General features: G+C 43.0%; 1 protein-coding gene across 15 annotated transcripts in view; it reads right to left on the reverse strand.

Moving 5' to 3' along the window:
- Window positions 1–10,036, reverse strand: part of Foxp (forkhead box P) — a 290,869-nt gene extending 280,833 nt beyond the window's left edge. For all 15 annotated transcript variants that reach the window (XM_071779924.1, XM_071779914.1, XM_071779918.1 and 12 more), the window contains exon 1: window positions 9,124–10,036. In XM_071779924.1, coding sequence (XP_071636025.1) covers window positions 9,124–9,153 — 30 coding nt within the window. In that variant the 5' untranslated portion in view covers window positions 9,154–10,036. The remainder of the gene's footprint in view (window positions 1–9,123) is intronic.
- Window positions 10,037–17,416: the final 7,380 nt, after the last annotated feature.

Genomic DNA, 17,416 nt, shown 5'->3' on the forward strand with positions numbered 1-17,416 from the left:
GCGTTCATTATTCGTCTACAATTTGGATATTCTTATCGGACAAGATTAAGCCTTTATTATTTATTTTTTAATAAAATGATTTCGTATTTTTATAAAGACACAGCTAATTAGGCAACAGCGATAACATTAAAACTTAAGAAAATGATGAAAAGATGTATATCGTTTCGTCTTATAAATTGTACTTTTATACTGATATTTAAATATAATTTATTAACTTGGAAAAGTTAATCTTGAAATTGTGAAAAATTAAATTAAATTAATTTTTTCTATTATTGTAGAAAAGTGAATTTAAGAGACAAATTGTATAATACTCTCCTCTTCAATGCAATAATTCTTCAATTATTCTCAACCGCCAGAAAAATATCATTACTAACACTATGGAATTCTTATCATTTCTTAAATCAAAAGGAGTTAAACGTCTTATAAGATAGTATCTTCAATCTTTCCATTATAATAAATTGCACTATAATATTTCACATTTTTAAGAATATTATCATTCATTATGACGAATAACTCCTGCAGGGAAGAATAGGTTCGAGATCGCTATCTCAGCGAGAAACTAGAGAACATCACAAGATCCGCGCGTTTATTAGCACTTAGGGCGATATAGCTCGATTGCAGTCGGTATTCGGCAGTGAAAACTGACCTACTCACGTCAGACCAATCCGACCATAAGGCAGGAGATACGGACGGTTATCGCAGTTTATGTTTCGCTGGCACATCGACCATCCCCTTTACATACGTATCTCCGTAGGTAATTGGTACACAACGGGGCAGCGCGATTTCAGATACAGGTCATTTACATACGGGTCAAAACTCTCGCCCTCATTTCTCCTCTTCATATTTGTTCTTAGAAGGAACAAGTATTTTGCGGCACACTATACTCACTTTTACATGCGATATAAAATTTTATCGATCCGTAAAGTTAGTTCGTCCGTGATATCGCGATTATCGATGGCTATTCATAAATATCGGAGTAGTATCGTGCCGTTAATTTTACTGACATTAGACATGTACATGCATAAGTTACGATATATGAATGCCAATCTCCGCTCAATAATTATAATAGATACAAAATTATATTAAAGATACATTTTCCGTTAGAATTTCGACATTATTAATAAAATTAATAGAATTCTAGTTGCATCCGTCGGTTATTATAGATTAATACAAATATGACATTATCCTTTCAGTATTAAATACATCGATTTTAACGTATTAAACGTATAGAAAGTAACGTTGAAACGTTGCTAATGAAGTTTCCGTGTATTTTCAATCCGAAATGGAATAGAGAGAGGAGGAGCGTCTTTCGGTGTCCGATTCTCTTTTCGCTTAGCAAAGAGTCAACCAGCCAGCGTTCCGTATTTTTGTCGTCGACGATGCGGCGCGCAAAAAATCGCTCGCAAGTCATTTAATAGCGCTCCTGGCGGAGTGCGTTCGGCCGCGTCTTCCGATAGTATACCGTTACACGAGATTACGGGTTTCCTTTCAGTAGAAAAGGACGACCGACCCTCGTCATTGTGCTCGGAACGAACGAAAACGCGAAATCGCGACGTTACAAAGCGCGTTTCACGTTCCCTGCGGGACGCCGGGAAACGGGAAAAGGGTTGCCGACTTTGTCGGCGCGGCGGCGGCGGGGGCGATCCGAGCGGGGCAACGGAGCCGGGGTTGGAACTTAAAAAAAAAAAAGCCGATCAGTATCCACTCGGTTCTGCATTGGTCGCGCTTCCTGATGCATCTCGTTTGCAATGCGCCCGTGCCATAATAGAGATCCCGGTGAGCGCTGGACATTGGAAGCGGCCGGCATATTAAAACCTCCCGTGTGTGTGCGTGTGTGTGTGTCCTCGTTCGCGGTCCCATCGTACATCAATTATTACGTAGTTTGTACACAAAGAGAGGAGGCGATGTCCGAACGAAATATGAACCACGGCCGATCTATCCCGCATCTTTTGTTTTAAATGTTCACACTCGGTCTGACACGACTGTTTCTCCTATCGATCAACCTTCTCAAAAATTCATACAATTTTATGATGCAAGGATATTGTATCTCATACAAAATGACATTGTATCGAAGAATATTTGCGAAATTGATAAGGTAGACGTACCCTAATTAATTGACAGATACTTTCTCACGGAAGTGGATTACCGTCAACGAATAAATATAGGAGGAATATCGCGAGAGTGATAATGCCAAGACGTATACGCCGGGAATTACACCCGAACCTTCTCGGAATTGAAACGGAATTTCTCGATTCGGCCATTAGTGTCGTTGTCGAGCGGCCATAACAGTCTGTAACCTGTCACAATGAAGATTCACCAACGACAGATACATCAGTTATTGACGTCACCATCGTCAAACGCGTAGCGCGGTGCACGGAGTGCACACGGGTTTGCGTGGACGGGTGTCTGTTTAACGCTAATCGCGGCGAAGAGACGAGCGCAGAACCATTATCGTGTTATAACGAGTCGCCTCGTACAAACTGCCTGGTGTACGTGCATCAGAATCACGGGATGATAATTTAATGTAACGACACGGCGAGTTAGTGCGCTCCGATCACAAATGAGCCGGCCGTGTTGGAGCGCGCACACGGGAACAGCTAGAGGGCACATTTGACACGGCACCGTCATGGATCGGCGAATCATCGCCGATGCCTGACAACATAACGGTCCCCGCCCCCCATTTCATTGTTATTACGTTTTTAACGTTGCGTTAGGCGTGATATTTTTGAATGCCGAATGCCGAAACTATAATACCTCGGCAACGGTTTGCACACGACGCAAACTTGATGATATAGGACAATACGAAATAAAGGCGCTGAGAATACGTCACTATCATATCATTTGTAGTAAGATTCATATATTGCCGTAAAGCGAACAAAAGTTGTACTTTTATTTTTCTTATCTACATCGCGCGATGTATTTTCTTCGAATTGTGATCAATTATTGATTAAGCTCTGCAGTTACTATTATCTACTGATCAGCATTGATACCGGGATACCAAAATACTGTGATAATTTAAATTACTAAAATCTAATCAAATGTGTCGTTATTCAAGTGGGATTCACAGGGCAACCTGATTCATGACGCGCTGCTAAAATTCGGTCACTCGCGAGAGCGTGTCGCGCTAGGTAGGCGGACATTCGCGAAATTGTCGCTGCGACGAAGAGAGAGAGAGTGAGAGAGAGAAAGAGGGGCCATTATCGCGGCATGACGAGTCGAAGTACAAACCGGCGGCGCATCACAATCGCGGCGGATTGATAATCTAATGTAACGACGCGCGTTAGTGCGCCAATCGCAAATGAACGGCCCGGCGTTTTCCGTGTTAACGCGCGCCCGCGAGAACGGCCGCGGGGGTATATTTGACACGGGACAGTCACGGATCGGCAAATCATCGAATCATCGGCGGTACGCGACAACGTAACAAGTCAACAGCCGGCCGTTATGTATATTGACGTATACTTGCCGCGGTTGCGGCGTCGATGTCTGTTTCTATTGACAAATACCCGTCGCGGGGGCGATGATGCATTGCCGTACACGCGCCGCCGGTATGACATGGAATGCATATTATCGCGACAAAATGAACCGGGTTGTAGGAATTCGGCCGATTCGCATCGACGATGCCAATTTCGCGACAGCCACAACATATTTTCGCCTGGCGCAATATATCCTCGATCATATCGCTGGATTCTAGATGTAAAAAGTCATTATATATCCACTCTTTCAAACGTTAAAGTCACAAAACGACTAAAGTGTAAAAATTTTGCCGGAGATACCTTATATATTTCTCCACCAACAAGGGGAGTGACGAAAAGACAGCGTTTCTGTGATTGTGCAGTATTATGTTGCAACGATTTTACGCGACGACATTTTGCTTAAATCACCATCACGGAAGCTCTAACAAAGTAAAACTGCGCGGGATAATCGAGCATAAACACGATAAACCTTCCTGAACATTGCAATTTTGTCTTTAGAATGATTCTTTCGGTCTGGCTTACCAGTAATGTGTATTATAATCGAGGTACCTAGCACGCTATGATTAAGATCTTCGAGGTGAAAATACAACGGATCCACTGCGCGGCGTTAAAAAGGGAGCAGTAAGGTGTGGTAGGTCGGGAAACAGTGGTCACGACATAGAATGTGTAACGATGAATATCTCATGCTAACATTGTACCTGCTAACAGGTACGGATCTTTTTTCCTCTTTCGTTTTTTTCAGTTAAAAATGAAGTTATAAAATCATTCCAATCTATATGAATAAAAAAACTGCAGCCTCTCCAAATCGATTCTGATGCGCGAAAATAATTGTCGTCGAATAAGATAATACACACACACACACAATCACGCAACAAAACCCTTTTCGTTGAGAATATCGAAGATAAAACAGGAAACGAATTTGAGTACCCAATGTATAGAATCGTCGCGAACTATCTCGACAATACAATACGCCGTTATCAGCGCCGTTGCTCAGCGAGAAGGGCGCGAGGGGGGAGGGGGAAGTGAGGGGGTTTTGTCAAAAGAGAAATTAAAAGCGAAGGGACACGAGGTGGAATATCAACGAGGCCGAGGAGTGGTGGCGAAGTGGTCGGCGACTGGCGGAAACGGCGTGGCGGAGAAGCAGTCACGATACACAACGCGCAACAATGGAACCAATATCTGTTTGTAGGAAGGTGGCATTCGGCGTAATAGCCTGCACACACTCCACGCGCGCGGGAAACAAATGTCGTGTCTATGCGTGACGAGCCTTATTGCGGCGCGAGGGGAGACGTTTGCGCGCGTTTGCGAGCTGCGTGTTTATTGCTCGACCTGGTAATAATAACAGGTTATTATTCATTACTCCGGCACCGCGACACACGAATGTTGCGCTCACCTGCGCCTCGCCGCGATTCATTTTTCGCCGAGGCGTTCACCACACGGAGTAACAAGGCACGTTGAAGTGCAAATATTTCTTCTAAAAAGTTATTAACGAAGCCATTTGCAATTAATGTATGAAAGTATTGAAGGAACGATGATATTACATGGTCAAATGTAAATCGCGTGACAGTGGCTAATATCTATATCATCGAATGTGAAAACAAACATCACGGTGGATTAAAAAAAAAAGGAGCATTTGAATTGCGTGAATTCTAAGCGGAGAATTAATTCGCTCACATCTCATTTTCCGCAGAACATTGTTACCGCCGTTCGCCATATATAAATTAATTGAACTATACGTCTTTGTGATGCGTCGGAGAAGCCAACGCTAGCTTGTCTGCGAACGGCTACGTGAATATCTCCATCAGCCTTGCACCGTCACGTCTAAAGCGCATCGTCGCCGTATTTCCGCGAGATCGACGGCGAGAGACAGAGGGGTCGGAGGGAAGGGGATCAGAGGGAGAGAGAGCGAGAGAGACGTCGAGGCCCGCGTCGCAAGGCCCGGGACATGAATAAGCCAACGGGCAAAGGTGTGGTTCCCAGGCGTCCGCGGTAGGAAATCGCTCACTGGGGAAGAAAGATGGAGAACAGAAGCCAGGAGCGAACCAAGACGTGATTAATATAAAAGTGGGCGGAGCCTGGCCTGGCCGGAAGTGGCCGAAGAGGGATGCTGTGCCGTGCCAAGCAAGCGCGAAAACGGGGGGGCTATGCCGCCGCAGCTGTGCCGGCTCTCTCGTTGCACTCGGCGGTATCCGTGTATATGCATCCGTGAATGTGTGTGCAAACCGCGCGCGTACTCGGGCACGTACGTCTGAACTGGCGGCGGAGGAGGTGAGAAAATGGGCGAAGCCAAGGTGGCGGGGATGATGCGAAATATATATCACGATTGACGCGCACACCACCCTCTCTTCCCCCGTGGTCGGCCCGATCGTCCCGACGCGACCATGAAGAAGGCGTGACACCCCTAGGCCGGGTGTCATCAACCAGGAAGAGCCACGCTCGATTCTCCAAGACGCCGGGTATCGCGCACAAAACACTACCTAACGACACAGAATCGATCAACCGGCTGATGCGCACGAGGAACGGAGAACGTGCGGCGATCTTCATGGTTCGTCCGTCGGACGCTCGCCTGGACCGAACTGTCGCCTGTCTCCGCTCCGTCTCCTGCGCTCGCCAAGGCTGATCTTTGAATTTTCAAGAAATCGAACCATCACCCGAAGGAAAGGCCAGACAACCAGATGGCCGCGCCGCGCCGGGCAGCCCTCGTCGGTAGAGGGTGACAAAGAACGGGATGGTTCGGCTGATTGGCGAATATGGGGGATCGAAGAGATCCGGGGGGGCATACGGAGCTTTCGGAGACGCGGGGTGTAAGGGTTGACGCGCGGGGGTGGCCAACCCCACCTACTTCTTTAACGCCCCCAAGCAGGGTAGGACCGCCTCCGTCTCTGGGTGTTCCACCTACTACACCACCCGGGACTTCTACGGTCTCGTAGACGAGCCACCCACACAAAGCCGCGACTGTGGAGCACCCGACTATCTCTATCGGCTATACACTTCTAAAAAAAAAATCACCCCTATTCTCAGGTAACATGGAGCGTTCCCCGATTGAAGCGTAACTGCCGTCACCCTCCGTCTCACCCTTTCGATTGCGCGACGATGCCATCTCTGATGTTTCGTCCGAAGGAGTGAAAGGATTCCGCTCTTAATTCAAAGGACCATTGTAAATTTCAAGTTTATTTTGCAAATGTTTCACGTCTTTTACAAAAGCTGTCAGCAGTATCACAGTAGGGTCACAATTGTATCAATAGGAAGCATATTAAAGCAAGTGATTGTTTATACATAAAATTTTGTATCAAAGGAGAATGATATCTTAACTGCTTCAATGTATTATACTCCAAAAACCTGTATCTAAAAAATATAATATCGTTTTCCATGTTTTGAGATTTTAAGTAAAACAATAAACGTTTATATCCATATTTTTGAGAACAATTTCTAAAGTCGAGCTTAAAAGTTATTAATTTCATAATTTTGAAAATGGAAGCAATGTATTTCTTGCTGAAAACATCAGCAAAGTCAACGCGATTTGTAATTCACAGATGTTGATTTTAATGCACGTGTTTAGACAGACGTTCTAAATATTATTGTTTATTTTGTATGTCAATATTAATAAATTTGTGGTCATAACTCGAAAACGGATTTAACGGGAGTCACAAACGGTAATCGTTACCTCAACGTAGTAGTCGACATTTCAAAGTAGTAGTTTGAGCATAATTTACAAACATGAGTAATGATCACTGATCTCTCCATTTGATCACTTTGTTTGAAGTTACTACTCGCGTGGTAGCAAAAGCCCCCGGTGAACGCTGTGCAGGCGTTGCGTGACAGACGATGAAACACGAAATAGGAATTTTTGTCAGGTTGTCAGAAGCGTTTCGAAACAAGTCGTTGGACTTCCTCAGCCGATGGCAACGGTGATTCATACGATATTAGATTACTCCGAGACTCCAGGAGCAGTCTTCAAAGGCGGCGCACCTCTGCCAAGATTATTTTCGGAAAAATGTGCGTTTTACGCCGCAAAGATTTCTGTACCGCGGCAGGTACGTATTTAGTAACCCGAACGTAGTTAATCTTAGGCCGGTATATAGTGAGATTTATTTGACCGACCATTCTGGTTGTCCGGCGCACCTATTTGTCTTGTCACGATCGTTAAAGTGTCATTTCCACGAATATCACCCCGGCCCCCGGCCCCCGGCCCCGGGTGGAGTGCAGGATCAATCAGGAAATCTCGAGGGTAAGGAACATTTATCTGCATTATACGGGAACGTCGTATTTAATTTGTTTAACATTACGCGGGAGATGCGCTAAATCATTTCGTCTTGGCAAGCCTTACTGGCGATAACGCGATAACGTTTCTAATTCCACATCCACAATTTTGGCAGCACACAACGTATTGCTTGCCCCACTAATTACGAAGGGATTAAGAAAACCATTAGTATATAATATTTATATACTATTTCGCGTCGTCGGATGGGAGTGAATTAAATAAGAAACGGGTTGAAGGCGCGTTTCTAACGATAATCGATCAGTTCGGAATTTGTACCATAATCTCCATTTATGTCCTTTCTATTTTTGCCACGACCTAAATTCGATTAAAGTAAATTGCGCGAAATATTCGATCTTGTACACCGTCCGCACTCTTATGTTTCTGTTTAATCCCGATATCTATATTTGCAACGTAATTTATAAGATTAATAGTGACGAAATCGTACGACGCGCTGGATGTTCCAAGCTTAGCGATAGTTTCGAACTTCAAAATACACAGCCATAATGTAAATCCTAAAATGTTACGAAAGGATACAAATATATCTGTCTATCAAATAGCAATAGCGATTCTAAACAATTCAAATTAGCATTATTACGACAAGAAATCTCATGACCTTTGTCAACAATACAATTACATAGCCATATAGAGAAAAAGAGAGTGGAAAAAGAGACAAACTGAAATGTCAAAAGTATTTTTATATACGCGTTATCAAACTGTATACAAAAAAATGTCACGGTTTAAACTCTATAATAGTGATGAAAAGAAGAGTCACGCAAAATTTGGAGTTACATTCAAAATAAAAAAGCGTTCAATAAAAACAAAATTTTTATTCCGACGAATAAATCTATAAATTTCAGATAAATTATTAAATTAATCGCGATGTAAAAGTACAATTAGAACGAAGGCTTCACGCGATCAAAACTTTAAGTCAGACAGCAGCAGAAAGAGTTGATAGCTAAACCGCGAAAGCACGCGTTAAATGAGTGAAGCGTTTAAAAGGAGTACTCCAAATTCCAGCAGCGGCGTGCGAAGGGAAGCGCCGGTGGCACGTGGCTGTCACCAGTGTCTGTAGCGCGTTGCAAAGAGCGTCAGAAACGTACGAAGTTGGTGACAAAAAAAAATGCCACAACTAGCAAGCAAACGATAGAGTGGAGAATAAAAGAGAGCAAAAGCAAGGAGTAGATAAAACACGAAAGAGAGAGAAAGAGAGAGAGAGAGAGAGAGAGAGAGAGAGACAGAGGTAAAAACAGCAGAGGACATTTATGTGGTGTAAGTGCAGTATTATGCGTGCGTTCGCGCAGACAGGCAGGCAGGCAGGCAGGTCAATCAGACATCGGATGATATAGGCAGTGCACTGGAGAAGTGTTGCAGGGGGTGAATAAGGGCTACCTGGACGGGTCTCCAGCGTGGTTCCAGCATGTCCCGCTTCCTCCTCGTCGATTCACTCGTGGCCGTCGGTTCCTCCGTCCTTCTTTACGTGATAGGATTGACAGGAAAAAAAAACCCGGAAAGAAGATACGAAGCTCCTTTTGGGTGCTCTCTCTCCGGCGATTTCCTCTATCCGTCGGTATGCAGCTCCTCGTGCTCCGTTTCTTTTCGTCTCTACCCTCTCTCTCCTCCCGCCCGCCCCCTTTCGGCCTTCGTCTCTCTGTCACCTCTACCCCTTTTCCGCCTCTCTCTCCTCCCTCTGTACCACTCTATGTTTGTCTCTCTCTCCTTTCTCTCTTCCCCTTTTCTCTTTCTCCCCTCGCCCTCTTTATTGTCTTCCTCTCTCCCTTGTCGTGACTTCTCTAGCTCTCGCGCTCGCTACCTATCCACCTAACTGTCTACCTATCTATCTGTCTTTCTCTCGAAGCACCGCGTGCCGCGCGCGCCACGTGCACCGCCGCGACGGGTTAAAAGAACGCTGCCGGATCTCGGATGCCGCCGTTGCCCCGATGAAAGGAAGCAACCGATTCCCGAAGACGCCGACGGCGACGCCGCTCTCTTTCTCCCTCTCTCCTTCTCCCTCTTTCTCTCTCTCTCTCCCTCCCTCTTTCTCTTTCTTTCTCTCTCTCGCTCTCCGGGGATGAATGCCGGAGGGGGGTGGTGGCGGGCGGCCGCAGAGGACGCCCTCTCTCTCTCTCGCAACCTGGGGCAACGTTCCCTCGCCGTCGTGGAGACAGGCAAAACGTGCGCCGAACGTAGCGGTGCGGGGTTGCGTTCAGGTTTGAAGAAAAAGGGGTATAACCGCGCGCCGGTGGCTGCCGTCGCGACTGTGCGACGCTCGGCACCGCTTAGCCGCGAAACCCTCCGGCCGTGGCGAGCACGCGGCTACTGAGTCGGCGCATTGCGAGAACCATCGCGGCGTCTCGCTCCCGTCGACGTCGCGCAGCGGCCGCGGGTGGTGGTCTCCCTCCGTTTGACGGCCGCCCTCCTCTTCGTCGCTCCAGCGACGGGTGTCCTCGTCGCACGCGTTATCGCGACGCTCTCGCGGGGTGATCCTCCGTCTCCGTTCAGACGGTTCTCTCCCTCTCTCTCGCTCTTTCTCTCTTTCGCGCTTCACCGTGGCGTGGGTGTTTCTCCGCTCTCCGGAGAGAGGCAGTCCCGTCGGCTGCGCCGCGACGCACTTCGGCCGATCGTCGCCCGGCATGCTGACCCACGCTATGTTTTCCAATTTGCATCGGACTTATTTTCTTTCCCCGATACCATTCGTTAGCTTCTTCTGGCCCTGTTTTCTGATTTTCGATGATAAGACATTCCATGGGGATAATTTGTTAATAATGGAATAGGTGTTTCTATAATTCTCCCTCCCCCCTTTATATAAATAATTATAAAAAAGATATTCAATTCAATACCAAAATTAAATTGTTCATCAAATGTTTATTTCGCTAAGATGTTTTTTCTTTAATTGTATGCATCAATTTTAATTTAATGTCCTTATTTTTTTGTATGGTATTATATTTTTAGCATTACAATCTAATAATCACTTATCATACATGGGTTTAATTATTGTTAACTGCGTAAGCCAAAATAATCAAATATAAATAACTTGATAAATATACAAGTATATAAATGCTCCATCTAGCCAGCAAAAAGTTACGATGTCTTAAAACATTATATTACGGTGATTATTTTTTATTTTGAGAGAAAACTATCCTATCTTTCATTCTGTTGCGAAATCCAATAACGATAAATACCATATTCATAAACAGAAATTTAATTCAGCTAAATTGTAGGATACTTTTTTTTGCATCTTTAACACGCAATGCATGTTAAAAACGTGCTACATCTAGGACTGACGTAACTTCCGTAACGAAAGTTAATTCGTGACGTGATCTATGACATTTATCATATTGTCTTTAGTTACGATATATTGTAAATACTTATTTTGAATTTTGTTACATAGGTATAACATTTGCCTTTATTTGTCATTTGTAAAAATTTAGCTTAAATTCACACTTATACATTCTTTTCGTAATAACAAGAACGCAACATATTGTATGCATATGGATTCATTAAAAAATTTTAATATATTGTGAATTTTATAACAAGTAAAAAATTTACTGATTGTATATTACATTAAAAATGCAAAAATGTAAAACCTTTTTCTCAGGTTTTATTATTTTATTTAGAGCTTTACCGGGTGTATTGTATAAAAACCATAGACAATATACATATACAGAACGGGATTATTATTTTTGTGAATGCATTAAACAGCGTTAGACGAAATGTACATGCTAAATATTTTATAGACCACGTATCAATTTTTTTATGTTTAATTGCCTTCCTCACAAAATGGCTGAATATGCATGCTATAAGCACAATTTTTAATTATATTCTTTTAAACATAAAAGTTATGTACGTACATGTATTGCCAAGTAATATAATGCCTTTTATGCTCTGATTTTAATTGAAATAAATATAGGCATGTATAAAAATGCTTCATCAAAAATATAATTCAAAAACTTAATGTACATATATTAGAAATGAATGTATACATAATAAGACAATGAACACTTCAGTCTGTAAATTTAAATCGTCACATATCATTGTGGTGGTATCTATTTCGTGCGATTATTAAGATCTCTAGATTTGCATATTTCTTGATGACGCTATACACAGTATATCCAACGTAACGACGGCTACTAGCAGCGAATCCCGTATTCCCCGGAAGAATCTCGCGACACGTATGATTTTTTTTCCCGCGCTACACCTTTTAACGCTCTTATTTCCCCGACGTCGTGTTCCCGGACACGAGCTGCCCTATTATGCAAATGTACTCGGTGAAACGGCCTGGACCTGGCTATGATCGCTCGGAGACATTTCCCGCGCTCCTATGGGGGCAGTTTGCACCCCGCGCAAGGCGGTGACCGTGAAAGGAAATGGGCTGCGTGCGATACATGCGCGTGCTCGGCTCATTTAAGCGCTCCGTAGATGCTCGTATTTACTGATTTTACGCGATCCCCGTGTTAGGCTAACGACCAATTGTAATTACTAATTTTTAACACACGATACTGCCCTCAATTACATGGATATTCTTGCCCGGATTTGAATAATTACGCGTTGCATTTTGTCATGCATGCGCGCGCACAATCATTCATCGATTGTTTAAATTTGTACGGCTACACTTTCGTACACGTTACAGAAACTGAAAAGGAGGATACTGTCTAAATGTGATACATAACATTAGCCGTTGTTGCCATTTAAGATGAGCTATTTTAGTTATATTCTGATTTATACAACTGTGACTGTCAACAAAGACCATGATTATAATTAGCCTCGCCACTACAGTTAGTTTCGTCAACTGAAGTATTTTTGTCGTTTTATCCTTATCTCTAGATGTCTGGGGGATAAGAGAATATTCTGCCGCCACTCGTAGCAAAAATCCACGTGCGGGGCACGTCGACAACGTGCGTCATAAGGTATACTTATAGACGTTCGTAGGTGTAATGACGTCGGTGAATGTCCATGCACCTACGGCGGCGGCGGCGGCGGTCAGATACGACGGAAAGAGGGTCTCTAGGAGCGGATAAGAGAGACACTGAAGCGTCGGAGGGGGTTGGGGGGATGGGGGGAAGGACGAGAGAGGACGAGTGAGAATTCACCGGTAGATGCTTGACGGAGGAGCGGCGGGAGTGTTGTTGGGGTGATAGCGACCGGGGGTGGGTGTTTACTTTTGGTGTTGGGCAAGTAGCGCCCGGCATGCATGGTTCCCTCTGATAGCAAACACTGAGTATCGATCAGTATGACTCTGGTAAACAACTATTGTAGAGTAGTATAGTATAGAATAGGCTGCGACCCCTCGTCCCACCGCCGACTGTCCCACAACGGTGCCCCAACCCCCGCAGGATTCTATCTCTTGTTCTGCCTCCCTCTCTCTCTTTCCCTCTCCTCCCCCTCCGCTTCTCGGCGTCGCATAACCCCTTCGTTCTGTATACCAACCCTGCGTCCACCCGCTCCTATCCGCAACAACGCCGCCGTGTATTCGCGATATGCCTGCTTACGTGTCGAGCAGGGCCGACCCTTGTCGGCAAATTGCTCGGAAAAATACGACCGCATCCTTCAAGAGAATTTTAAACTGCAGGTGATCCTTCTCGGCTAGTTGCGCCACAGATCATGGGATTTTATATGCTGAAGCATTATAGGTGAAAAACTGTTATCTATATATAGAGAGTTTAATATATGGAGTTTAAGTCTATTATTTAATAAATTAAAAAATAAAGTAATGACTCGTCAGTAAGATCTTAAAATTACTTTCGACAAATTAAAATATTAGAAATATTAATTACATAAAACACATATAGCGTTTTTAAATTGCTTATTTTATAGAAATTTTTCTTGTGTATATAATTAATGGTTTTCATTGCATGGATTTATTTCGATATAGAAGTAATTTTATAACATTTTTAGCTGTGAAAGAACTGAAGCTTTTAAAATCAATTAATGTCTAAAAGTAGAAAGTAATTCATAAAAAGGAAAGTAATTCATACATTTTAATATATTATATAATATTTACAAAAATCTCATTCTCTTACCTTACTTCTTCTATTTTATATAGTTTTAAATAGTTATATAGTTTTAAAATAGTTTTAAAAAATTTTTTAATAGTTTTAAATAATAGTTTTAAAATATAATTCTTTTAATGACGCAAAATTATACTATAGATTTATTCTAGAGGCGATGTAATCCCACAGGATAATATATGAATTACTGTTATTAACTCGTGTTTTTTATTTTTTTGTATTATTTAACGTAATCTTGACTCTTTTAAAGATTCTGTGGTCGTATAAGGCTATTATTTATTCCGGGAAAATTATTAATTCAAAGTTGTGTGTGTGTGAGAGAGAGAGAGAGTGAGAGAGAGAGAGAGAGAGAGAGAGGGAGAGGGAGAGCGCGATGCACGTATAAATTTAGGCGCAAGTAGTTTCAGACACGTGTAGTCAGACATAGGTTATTGACTTCGATATTGAACGTAGGGATGCTATGTTTATAAGCAGTTACTTACGTCGCTAGCCAAAGCTATCTACAGCGTAAACTCTTGCAAAATCATACGGACAATATAGCGTATGTGCTAAAATAATTTTATTTAAATTGTACAATAGTTTTCCAATCACACATACTTTAAACGAGCATCACGAGTTTTATGTCATGCAGACAGACGCGCTCTCCACTATTATATCGATTGATAGATTTCAGCGCGAAGTTTAAAAACATTTTATAACAGGCTCCGTCCCTGACGTGGATGCTAATCATCTTGGCGAAGGGTGTCTGAAATTGTCGCCCCATGGCGTAACTCCCGAGCTCAGCAACCCCTGCGATTCACCCTAACGGCTCGCTTAACCAAACAACCTTGATAAATTATGCAAAAATCAACAACACTACGAAATGCATCTCCCATGCTGCGGCTGAGACGACACGAGTCTCCTGTTACGGAATTCCGAACCTTTCCGCTTTTGATTTTGAGTCGGATACTGCGCGCGGAGCGTAATTTCACTCCACATATATATTCGAATTAATGAGCTATATAGATACGTCTCATCGCAATAAAAAATAATAAAAACCGCATCAATGAAGTATTATAGATAACGTGTCTATATTTAGTGCAATATATTTTAGTTAATTAAGAAAAGAAAGAAACTAATAAGTGAAAAGTAAATTTCCAGGCTAATAATTCTGGGTGTAGGCTATCAATTATTTCAAAGTTAAAATCATATCGAAAATAATAATTTCGCAGCTCTCTAATTGTTCTTTTTCATTGATAAACTCTAAAATTCGGCGTCGAATAAAATTATCCGTTCGTGGGGAAAAGCCACGAGCGCGCTTACACTTGCGCACAGAAAAGAGAAGAGAAAACACGTAAAATTAGTTTACAACCCTTTACAAGATAGTCGCTGCATTTCGCGTATTTTATTAAAAAATCCTGACGAAATATGATTTTTATCACGGTACACACGACAGCTGTGTATCGTGTTAAAGGTTTTCGTGTCATTCGTGTATCGACGCGCGCGCCGTAACGCGACGGCAATGCGGCGCGGCGGCGCGACACGACCCGTCAAATCCGCGAACCAATAAATGAATATAACCCACGCGTGAGAATAAAATCCGTCGCTAAACTGCGCAACAGGTGTTAGAGGTTATTGACAATCTTTTCATCAGGGGATGACGGTGTTTGTGTGATATCTCGTCGAATATCGGTGCCGACAATTTTCCAGCGCACAAAGTCCGGCCCGGTACGCTGTTTATTAAACCAGATGTCATTTTTTTCATATTCAATTCTCTTTCTGCGCTCCGCCGGCTTTGCCCGGATTCCACCTGGGCACGAGCGCAAAATTAGAACAGTTCACCGTGTGTCGACAAGTGCAGTTAACAATTTTAATTTTTGTCGATGTACGCATTATCGATGTCGAAATTATTGAGAAGTAGAACGATTGATCTTAATTAATCACACGTGAGGAAAAATCGCTTTTGTCCAAAATACTATAATAAATAAACTTTTTTTTTGTCCAAAATATGCAGATATTCTTTCGATGGTTAATAACAGAATAAAAAAGTAAAAATATATTTGTTTCAGGAAGATGCTTCGCGCGACTCTAAGTCCCGGTCTTCTACAATAGGTGTTTTAAGCCCTAAGCCTTAAGAAATTGTTCAATCATAGTTGAATTTGAGGCGAATAATTGACTGTGATTGGTCAATTTCTTAGGGCTTAGGGCTTAAAACACTTATTGTAGATTGGGACTAAGGCGCGGCAGCCGGCAGAAAAGCAGAAAGGCTAAGAATTACTTTCTCGTGGTAATCGTTAAAGTAATAAATTCAGCGAGATGCTTCGCAGAGCGTCATGGATACGTGTATTGATGCCGCGCAGTCTGGAAACCGTCGTACTGTTTCCAATACGATTCTCCAAGTGCAAGTTGTTCGTGGCGAAAATGGGGTAGTATGTATCTTCAATCACGGGTATTCCCGGCATCTCCTCCTCCCCCCCTCCTCTCTCCATCGGTGGGTCTGTTATCAATACCAGCGTCACGCTCTCGGCATTGTGTCGCGGTTCGGTAGCGCCACGAGAAACAACGCGAACAACAACAACAAACAACAACAAACTAGACCGGCTATGAAGTCTGCCGCGCGCGCTGTCCGTACCTACCTACCTACCCGCGACCTGCTTTTCCGACATTGTCACCAGACCATCTTCAGTTATCGCGCCGATTTATAGCCGTGACAGTGTGTTTCTATCTTACTCGCTGTACGTTGTCTCTCAATGAAAGTTTGCTACCATTTTACGTAATCTTGCGAAGACAGGACATTTAAATTGGAGCAACTATAACTTAGAAAAGTCAGCATAATACTACGATTAAATGTTAAAACCGGCTTTCAGTAGTTATACTTGAATACTCGGATAGCGTCGAATGTATATGTAACATATCGCGATAATTACATATAGATCTAGATTTTGAAAAACAGAATAGAAAAAAAGTAAACGAGTCTTATTTTGAAGTGTGTAATTGATACCTTTCATAATTAATCATACGCTTCGTAAACAATGTAATGACATTTAGCGGTTTGGATTCCGCGATAAATAAGATGAAACATTTGCATTCTGCGAAACCCCAACGTGTCAAGTAAACTGCAATATGCTTAATATTTCGGCAATTGTAAATCTTAGATAGGGAGGATATTAGGATGACGTCGATTAATATTTGGCTGTGTTGCGAATAAGGAATGAACGTGTGTCGAAGCTATTTGAGGGCACCTCAAGCTGGAGAATAGGAAATTATGTTGAGCATGATGAATACATCAGAACAGGTCGGCTTTAGTCTGGTCTTAGGAGTAGGTCGAATCGATAACAATAACTACATGGACATCTATACTGCTGCTATACGTGATGTCAGAGATTCGTTTATGATGATGAGACTTTGTCAGTCCTAATGTAATTTTCGGCCTTTCGTGAAATTTTCGGAGGAAATGGCGTTCCGGGAAATGATTTTAATACGGTGCCGGCTGAGAAAGGGTGAGACACGGCAAAAGCCGGAAAGTCGCCGCAAATCCTGCGCGGACGGGTACAGAATAGGGAGGCTGGTAAACAAACAGTGAAAATAATATAATTTACAGAGGATTAGGAATGGTTGGGACCGGTGCAACGGATGGCAGGGGGAAGCGGGAAGGGGGGTAGAAAGGGTTTCGGGTGCACAGAATAACTGTTTCTGGT

Source organism: Temnothorax longispinosus, chromosome 5 (assembly GCF_030848805.1).
Source record: "Temnothorax longispinosus isolate EJ_2023e chromosome 5, Tlon_JGU_v1, whole genome shotgun sequence".
Taxonomy (NCBI): Eukaryota; Metazoa; Arthropoda; class Insecta; order Hymenoptera; family Formicidae; genus Temnothorax; species Temnothorax longispinosus.